A 10,566-nucleotide genomic window follows, 5' to 3' on the forward strand; every position below is an offset into this window, starting at 1 on the left:
AAATATCAATATCAATGTCGATATCATATCATATATTTTATACCAGTCACAGTATCTAAATTCCTAAAATTCACAATAATAATAATTAATAATAATATAATAAATATAATAATTTAATAATTTAAATATATTAAATAAATATTGTAAAACGTGTGATCATGTAGTATTACGGGAAATTTGTAGTTTTAAATCCGTGATTTTTGTCTTGTCATTATCTTTTTGACCAGTGTATGTCACGGACTGATATTTTATGCACCGTTAACAATAATAAATGTCAAAAAGTCTTAGAAAAATTCTAAAATTTAGGATGACGTTAAAATCTTTATCCTTTTCATGACAGCTAAGAAACGGGTTATCAAAAATTGTTCTAGATATTTATAAAAATAATATATGTTTCTAAGAAGACATAACACTCCAAATGTTATATAGTTTATAATTTATATAAAAGGTAAATAATATATATATATATTTTTAATAACCTTAAAGTTTTAAAATATGTTTCTTATTTTTATTCTAACATACGTCTCATAACACAACTTGTAGAACAATCCATCACAAAAAATTTAATATGCTCCTCATACTTCTACTTATGCGCCACATGATTTTATTTTAAATCTAGTTTACGTTTAAAATACAAGACATTAATGTTTATATAAATGTTCTTATACTAGGAACATAACAATGATTTTTAAAGTTAAGTGTCATGATCTTATGAGAAACGAGTCGTAAAAAGTGTGCCTATGTCTAAAATACTCTATACATTTGTTTAAAGAAAACTGACCACTCAAAATGTAATATATGAAGTTTATAGTTTATATGACTTAAAAATATAATTATATCTTTAACAAACTTAAAGTTTTTAAAATCTTTTACTAACACTCATCGTATATACAATATATAAGAATTTTATTGTTTGATATTTATATATAATTCGTTATTTAATAAGTTTGATATAATTGAAAACGAATATTGTTATCATTTAATATATTCGAAAAATATTTTAATAAAATTCATTATATCGCAACTTGTATATTCTTAAATATGTTTTATTTAAAAATCGTTGTTCGTGAATCATCGGGAAAGTCAAATGGGTATATAAATATATGAAAACATTTAAAATGTAACACAACAATTTGCTTATCTTGTCAGAATTATCAGAGTTTTAATTCGATCGAAATTTCCGGGTCATGACAAAGGGACCCGACGAGAAACCCACAACAACAAGATAAGCTAAACACATGAAAAAAGCTCGACCACCACCACCTCCCCGGTCATTGTTAACAACGTGCATCCACCACCAACAAGGTGTTGGGCCACCCGCCTAGCCAATGAAGATCAAAACCCTCGCAAGGGTGGTAAACCACAAACGCCACCAACAAATATATGTGCTAAGATTAGGAGAGGTAACAAGTTAATGCCATGGTCTTTCGGGGATGAACCAAAGAAGACCCAGATTCTTATTCGGAGAAGAATCGCATGTGAGCTTTGACTAGCTATAAAGTCAAATGTAAAACTCATTCCTAAAAGCTAGCTTAAAAGAGAAGTATCATTAACTTATATGTTATCACTCAATCTCATAATTGAGAATGTGGGATTGGAACAATTTAGAAATGAATTTTGCAATAAGTTTAGAAAGATTAAACGTATTTAATACACCTGTGCTTTAAAGGGAAAAAGTTAGCCCTACGCTTATAGGAATAAGAAATGGAATAAAAGAATAAAGAATTATCGATTAATGATGCGTATAAAACTAGAAACCTAATATTGTTAGGAAAAATGGCGATTTATAGGTTAAAATATCGTCACACCGATAGTCCAACCTCTATAAGCTTCGTTGTTGTCGCCATTTTCCTGAGTCTACAAAGTCTAACACTTGTACTATTATTTTATTTTACTATCATATATAAACAAACTAAACTTCTATCTTTACAATTCATCCACAATTGCTTCTTACATTCGTACACTCCGTCCAATTCCGTCACTCATGGCGTCTACTGCTTTCGCTGGATCCGCCACCGTTGCTTTCAAATCCACCGGAATCGCAAACAAATCTGGACTCACCGCCGTCGATCGGAAACTGTCTTCAGTTCAGTTCAATCGGACCTTCGATTATTCGATATGGCAATCTAAACTCTCATTTTCTTCATCTGGTATGTATCAGACTATTCTACTGATTTTGAGTTTTTTTAAATATTATGTTGATGTTGATTGAATTTGCTTAGTGTGCTTTTTTATATTTTGTGATTGAATTTTTATTTGCGTTATGAATTAGGTTGCATTGTTTTGGAGTGTGATTAGTTTTAGGTTTAGGGCTATACTAAGGACTATGGCTATATAAATGCTGCTGATGAAGAAATTTAGATTAAATTTTGCTGGCATATAATTACATAACCTATCTGTAAACTGTGGTTTGAAGTAGATTGGAAGGCGTTTGATTGTTTGAATTTGAATCATTATGTTACGAGTACTTAAAAAAAAAAAAAAAATACAATCAGCTGTTTCAGGTTTGTAGTAAAACTGGAAATAAATATGATATTCAGGATCGTATAGATACGTGAAGCATTGTTGCTTGTTATGACTATTCATAAAATGATACCTGAATTTGCTTACATGTTTAATTGAGTTGGATTGGTGCTTATGTATATAGTTGCTGAAAGTACTATGTATGGGATTTGCAGGTGTAAAAGCAGGCATGGCTACTATTGAACAAGCTAGTGTTGAACCAACACCGAAGGTGGAAGCTCCTGTTGTTATCGTGACTGGAGCCTCCAGAGGCATTGGCAAGGCAATTGCACTGGCTATGGGCAAAGCTGGTTGTAAGGTTAGTAAAAAGCCTTTGCACACTGATTATCAAATATCAACAACTTAGCATCTAAATTGTATTTTTTTTGGGTCAAATTATGTGTACATTTTTATACCATACGTTTCTTTATCTATCAATGACATTTTCAATGATATTGGTTGAAACTAACAAGAAACTTTTGATAGTTACCTTGACAGGTATATAAATTATTTTCCAAACGATTGATATCATGAGTGGGCGATTGCTTATTTGTGGGTTACTTTGCAGGTATTGGTTAATTATGCAAGGTCATCTAAGGAGGCCGAAGAAGTTTGTAAAGAGGTGAAATTTTGACAAATTTCTAAATTCTGTCTTTAGAACTTTGTATTTATTTTGTATCAGTCATTAGGGTGAAAGATGTTTTAGTGTAGAAGTCTTAATTGTTCTTGTTATTTTGTGAGAGATTGTGATTTCATATGGAAGTAATACTATTTTTCAGATTGAGGCTTTGGGTGGCCAAGCACTTACATTTGGGGGAGATGTTTCGAAAGAAGAGGATGTTGCATCTATGATCAAAACTGTTAGCAGAGTTTTTGTCATACTTGATTATTATTTGATTGAAATAAATATGAAGTTTTATAATGACTGTAATAATTACAGGCAGTTGATGCATGGGGGACGGTTGATGTGTTGGTGAACAATGCAGGTTAGTATAATGCATTAATATTACCTCTTGGTCCTGTTTGGTAGGAGAGAAGCTGTCGAATTGCATATCCATTCAGGAGTAGGAGAAATAAGTAGAAGTTATTATGACAAGTCTTCGGTAAATAAACCAGTCAAATTAATTTATCTTAACAGTAGTTGAATATATAAACCAAGAAAAAGGAAATAAAGTATTAGGCAAATGGGTTATTCAGAATTGAAAATCAGATACATTATATATATTAACAGTAGTTGAATATATAAACCAAGAAAAAGGAAATAAAGTATTAGGCAAATGGGTTATTCAGAATTGAAAATCAGATACATTATATATATTAAAGTTACATGAGGCGTCCCTGTGGTTTGCCTCAGATTTAATGTGGGGTCCCTAAACTTTTTTTATATGTGCGGGGTCCCTTTACATTCATTTCGCGAGGGTCCCTCTGAGTAACGGGCGGGTTACACTCGTTAAGTTGTATCCGTAAACCACATGGACCTCTCGCGAAACGAATGTAATATACGGGGACAGCGCACGTCAAAAAAAGTTTAGAGACCCCGCATGAAATTTGGGGTAACCCACAGGGACACCTCATGTGATTTTTTCTATATTAAATACGGAGTATTATTTACTAGAAAAACTAGAAAAATGTCCATTTGTTCTACAAAATTTACCGAGTTAGGAATACTTTTATTCTAATTTCCGTTATTTGGATATATATGAATGTGTAATTTTGTTGTAAAAATTAATTTGTAGTATGAGGTCATAGCTAGTACTATACTATCAATGTATATGTATACTAGTGTACAGCCGTGAATTCGCAGAATTAATAATTAATTGATAATTATGATTAGTAATTAATATGGTGGTGGTGGAGGTGGGTGGTCGTGGGTGGTGGGTGGTGGTGGTTGAGAAGTGATTGAGTTTTTAAAAAAATCAATGGTTGAGATTCAAATAAACTAATCAATGGTTGATATGAGGAGAGAGACAATTATGACATTATCACTAGATCAATGGTTGAAATTTATAGTTATGAGCTATTTAAATGGTCAAGATTCAATCTTTTAACAAATGATACACATAATTATTACTTTCTTTTTTATAAATAAGAAGTTGGATTGTTCCATTTTTTTAACAGAACATTAGGAATCGAGAAAACCTATCCTCGTTTATTTATTTATTTTTTCGATTTTCTTGTCTTCGTTCATATACTTCCCTACCAAGCCATGATTATCTTTTAATTTAATCTAAGCTATATAACTGATGATTCAGGGATTACGAGGGATGGTTTGTTGATGAGAATGAAGCTATCTCAATGGCAGGAGGTTATTGCTTTGAATCTCACTGGTGTATTTTTATGCACGCAGGTTTGTTTCATTAACATCTTCTTATGTTTGTCGCCTTCCACATTTGGGTGTGTTTATTTATTGTTTTTTTCTCTTTTTTTCAGGCAGCTACCAAAATTATGATGAAGAAGAGAAAGGTAATGTGATCTAGGCGTCTTCTGTTTATCTCTTGTTCTTACATTTCTTAGCTTATCGTTTATGTTATTTCGTAACAAACTGCTAATACCTTTAGGGAAGAGTCATCAACATCGCATCTATTGTTGGCGTGGTTGGTAATGTTGGGCAAGCTAACTACTCTGCTGCAAAAGGTGGAGTAATATCCTTCACTAAAACTGTCGCAAGGGAATACGCAAGCAGAGGCATAACTGTGAGTTAGTTGTACCTTACTCTCGTGCTTAGATACATGTCCTACCTTACTCTCGTGCTTAGATACATGATAATTAAAGTGCAAGTATAGTTTATAACTAATGTCTTATTTTACAGGTTAACGCAGTTGCCCCTGGATTTATTGCGTCGGATATGACTGCTACGCTTGGAGATGAAATTGAGAAAAAGATCTTGCAGACAATCCCCTTGGGTGAGCTTTTCATTTCATTGTTTATTTGTAGGGAAATTTATTTATCCTAAATTACCTATTTTCATATCATTAGTTATTATTGTTGTTGAAAAAGTAACTTTAATTTGTTCCAAAATTATATTTAATGTCTTTCATTAATGGGACTTTGACTTTTGATGATGGCCGACTTTATGTTTTGACTATGTCACTATGTGTCTAGTCAATATTTGCATTTTTTTTTATAAGTGGTCAACATTGTGTTTTGACTTTGTGTTTTATCAGACATTTCAATTACTACGTCGCAGTGAGTATCTTCTTTTTTTGATGTGTGGTTGGGTTAGGTGGTTGCTAGTGGGGTCAAAATGGCCCTCTCATTTTAGTAGAGGTTGGGTCAGTCTGGTTAACTTTCCACACTTCCTCTTCCAGGGGCGGAGCCAGGATTTGACGATAGGGGAGGCTTACTCGACAATTAAAAGAGGCAAACATAATAAAACTAAAAGTGGCCAACTTCCTACATATATAATCTAGAGTTGTAATCACTTGCATCCATAAATTTGCTTGAAAACAAAGGAACCAATGAGAATGCGACATGTGGCGCGAAAATCACATGTGATTGAAAAAAAAAATTCAAAAAATTTTTTTTTTGAAATTTTTTTTTGAAATTTTTTTTTTTCCGAAATTTTTTTTCGAATTTTTTATTTGACTATGCATGGCAAATCCAATCACATGTGATTGTACAATTCAAATCCAATCACATGTGATTGTACAATTCAATCACATGTGATTGTGCAGGTAAATCACATGTGATTGTAAAAAAAAAAAATTTTTAAAAAAATTTTGAAAAAAAAAAATAAATTTTTTTTTTTTCGAAAAAAATTTTTGAATTTTTTTTTCCAATCACATGTGATTTTCGCGACACATGTCGCGCTCTCATTGGTCCCTTGAATCTCAACTTAATTTATGGACTCAAATGAATATTCCTCATATAATCTATTTTATTGTTTAAAGCATAGATATATAACTGATTTACGAAACTTTAATGCTACAATTAAAGTTGCAGTATGAAAACTAATATGGCTCATGTAAGTATAATTGATAGGTAAAATTGTACAATATGTTTCAGTTAATATTAAGGTTTGGAAAAATTGGCAGCCCAAACAATTGGTTTAGATGAATCATTGAGGGAAGCTTAGCAAAAATAATTAAAAATGGTTACTAATATTTAATTGGAAATGGGCGTATTGGGGGAGGCTGAGCATCCCTCTGTCCCCTCACTGTCTCCGCTACTGTCCTCTTCGTTTTATTATATTTCTTAAATATCTAAAGCACAATATTGATTATAAGAACTAATTTATATACACGCAAAAAATTTCTAAAGAAGAATTTAGGAGATTGTATACACGTTTGGCCACTTTCAACCCATTTGACCCATTGATAAAACCATCATCTCCTCCATCTGGAGTGTTAAAATTCCTAGAACATACAAGCAAATTAATTAATTTGTTTTTTTTTTCTTTGTTTTTAAAATTTTAAATTGGATTACAGGAAGGTATGGTCAGCCTGAAGAAGTTGCTGGCCTGGTTGAATTCCTGGCACTCAATCCTGCATCGAAATACATGACTGGACAGGTTCGTACAATCCTGCATCTACAGCTACAATTAAAAAAATTTTACCATAAAAATAATTATAGTGAACCATATCAATTGTCCCATTTCAATTGATTCGCATGTTATTTAACCTTCACACATCCATAATATATGTCGAAGTAATCGTATGATTATGTGTCAATGTAGGTACTTAACATTGATGGAGGAATGGTGATGTGAGATCCCCCAAGTGAGTTGCAATCACCTATTAGAATGAAGTTTATGTAGACACTGATTTTTCGTTGAGTTTGTTACAAAATAATTAGGCACGCTCAATTAAGAATTAGTCGAGTTTTCAAACTTTTTTGATTCAACTGAAATAGGGAGGTTCGTATGTTGTTCTAAGATTAATGCCTTTTTTTTTTTTTTCTTCAACATTTGGTGCTTGTTCCATCTCATGGTGAGTTGGTTAATGAGATAGCGTCCAGGTTAAAAACAAAAAGATGCTATTTGTTTTTAGGTGTTTTATGTATGATATCAGTATTTATAGAAACTATTTGTTTATGTATGTTAAAAAACAATTTAATTCACAAATGATAGTAATGATTCATGAGATGCTTATGCGGAATAATTTCGCTCTAGATCTAAAATCTTTATAATTACAATACGAATATCGATAACTATTAGAAACATTTTATTGAATGGAGAGTTACACACACATATATAGTCAAAAGTTCAAACGAGAACTATAAAAAAGGCGAGAACTGCGAGAACTTTAAATTTACAAAGAATTTCATATGTGAATAGATTGAATACCATAATTGTTGACGGAGAGTAAGAATGTACATAAAATAGTTATAAAAAACTTATATTTTACCTATATAATAAAGGGTTAAAGCCATAAATAGGTCATATACTTTCAGTTTTGTCCCATTGTAGGCTATATACCCCAAAAAATACCAATGTAGGTTATATACTCTTAAAAGTTGTATCGATTTACACAAATTTAACAAGTTACCTGTTGAACCGGTAAAGTTAATTATTTAACATTTTTTTGCGTTTTATGTAGCTACATATTTGTTTCTGAACATGTGAACCTTTCATATAATTAACAATTTAACATGTAATTTGTGGTAATAAACATATGTTTGTTAATGATATTAGCATTAATTAACATTTGTATATAATTTGTTGTATTTAAATGTATAAAAACTACGAAATTAAAAAGTTCTCGCAGTTCTAGCATTTTTTATTTATTCTCGTTTGAACCAAAAAATTACATGCAAATTTTAATTAATGCTCATATCTCTCTCACACACACACACACACACACACACACACATGGGTAGAATCCATTTCTACAGCGTATTTTACTCAAAATCGCTCGATCATCAATAAAAGATTTGATAAAACACCATACAAAATTCTTTATGGCAGACGCCCGAATGTCAAGTTTTTCTTAATCTTTGGTTGCAAATGCCATGTCTTGAATGACTATGACAACCTTGGAAAGCTTGACATTCATGGTGAACCTGTCATTTTCGTTGGCTACTCATCGGTCAAAATGTCTTATCGGGTGTATCTTAAAAGCACCAGAACGATAAAAGAAAGCATGCATGTTCTATTCGATGAGAAGTCTGGTATGGCTCTTGAACAACTAAGTTTAAGACCCGATCCTAAAAGGCCATCTTCTTCCACTACTAATTCTGATATTTTGAAGTAGTCAATTTCGACAGCAACGACAAATGACCTGAATACTTTATTTGTACTCTGTATCCACAAGGATCAATTCATACTATCAGCGTTTCCCTGGAAATTCATGTTCAATCTATATCTTTATGAAATGTCTCGTTCTTATTGATTAAAAACGTTCCATATTAATTGATTTCGTTGCGAGGTTTTGACCTCTATATGAGACGTTTTTCAAAGACTGCATTCATTTTTAAAACAAACCATAACCTTTATTTCATAAATAAAGGTTTAAAAAGCTTTACGTAGATTATCAAATAATGATAATCTAAAATATCCTGTTTACACACGACCATTACATAATGGTTTACAATACAAATATGTTACATCGAAATCCGTTTCTTGAATGCAGTTTTTACACAATATCATACAAACATGGACTCCAAATCTTGTCCTTATTTTAGTATGCAACAGCGGAAGCTCTTAGTATTCACCTGAGAATAAACATGCTTTAAACGTCAACAAAAATGTTGGTGAGTTATAGGTTTAACCTATATATATCAAATCGTAACAATAGACCACAAGATTTCATATTTCAATACACATCCCATACATAGAGATAAAAATCATTCATATGGTGAACACCTGGTAACCGACATTAACAAGATGCATATATAAGAATATCCCCATCATTCCGGAACACCCTTCGGATATGATATAAATTTCGAAGTACTAAAGCATCCGGTACTTTGGATGGGGCTTGTTGGGCCCAATAGATCTATCTTTAGGATTCGCGTCAATTAGGGTGTCTGTTCCCTAATTCTTAGATTACCAGACTTAATAAAAAGGGGCATATTCGATTTCGATAATTCAACCATAGAATGTAGTTTCACGTACTTGTGTCTATTTTGTAAATCATTTATAAAACCTGCATGTATTCTCATCCCAAAAATATTAGATTTTAAAAGTGGGACTATAACTCACTTTCACAGATTTTTACTTCGTCGGGAAGTAAGACTTGGCCACTGGTTGATTCACGAACCTATAACAATATATACATATATATCAAAGTATGTTCAAAATATATTTACAACACTTTTAATATATTTTGATGTTTTAAGTTTATTAAGTCAGCTGTCCTCGTTAGTAACCTACAACTAGTTGTCCACAGTTAGATGTATAGAAATAAATCGATAAATATTATCTTGAATCAATCCACGACCCAGTGTATACGTATCTCAGTATTGATCACAACTCAAACTATATATATTTTGGAATCAACCTCAACCCTGTATAGCTAACTCCAACATTCACATATAGAGTGTCTATAGTTGTTCCGAAATATATATAGATGTGTCGACATGATAGGTCGAAACATTGTATACGTGTCTATGGTATCTCAAGATTACATAATATACAATACAAGTTGATTAAGTTATGGTTAGAATAGAATTGTTACCAATTTTCACGTAGCTAAAATGAGAAAAATTATCCAATCTTGTTTTACCCATAACTTCTTCATTTTAAATCCGTTTTGAGTGAATCAAATTGCTATGGTTTCATATTGAACTATATTTTATGAATCTAAACAGAAAAAGTATAGGTTTATGGTCGGAAAAATAAGTTACAAGTCGTTTTTGTAAAGGTAGTCATTTCAGTCGAAAGAACGACGTCTAGATGACCATTTTAGAAAACATACTTCCACTTTGAGTTTAACCATAATTTTTGGATATAGTTTCATGTTCATAATAAAAATCATTTTCCCAGAATAACAACTTTTAAATCAAAGTTTATCATAGTTTTTAATTAACTAACCCAAAACAGCCCGCGGTGTTACTACGACGGCGTAAATCCGGTTTTACGGTGTTTTTCGTGTTTCCAGGTTTTAAATCATTAAGTTAGCATAT

The 10,566-nt window shown here is 31.7% G+C and overlaps 1 protein-coding gene across 1 annotated transcript; it reads left to right on the forward strand.

Annotated features, from left to right (window-relative positions):
* Nucleotides 1–1,760: 1,760 nt before the first annotated feature.
* LOC139846526 (3-oxoacyl-[acyl-carrier-protein] reductase 4-like) lies at nt 1,761–7,544 on the forward strand. Its single transcript, XM_071836008.1, has 11 exons — nt 1,761–2,150; nt 2,679–2,821; nt 3,071–3,124; nt 3,282–3,362; nt 3,443–3,488; nt 4,755–4,849; nt 4,933–4,965; nt 5,061–5,195; nt 5,312–5,405; nt 6,930–7,012; nt 7,178–7,544. Exons 1-11 carry the CDS (start codon nt 1,985–1,987, stop codon nt 7,208–7,210), a joined length of 963 nt encoding a protein of 320 aa, XP_071692109.1. The 5' UTR covers nt 1,761–1,984; the 3' UTR covers nt 7,211–7,544.
* The last annotated feature ends 3,022 nt before the right edge of the window (nt 7,545–10,566 follow it).

This window comes from Rutidosis leptorrhynchoides, chromosome 5, assembly GCF_046630445.1.
Source record: "Rutidosis leptorrhynchoides isolate AG116_Rl617_1_P2 chromosome 5, CSIRO_AGI_Rlap_v1, whole genome shotgun sequence".
NCBI classification, from domain to species: domain Eukaryota; kingdom Viridiplantae; phylum Streptophyta; class Magnoliopsida; order Asterales; family Asteraceae; genus Rutidosis; species Rutidosis leptorrhynchoides.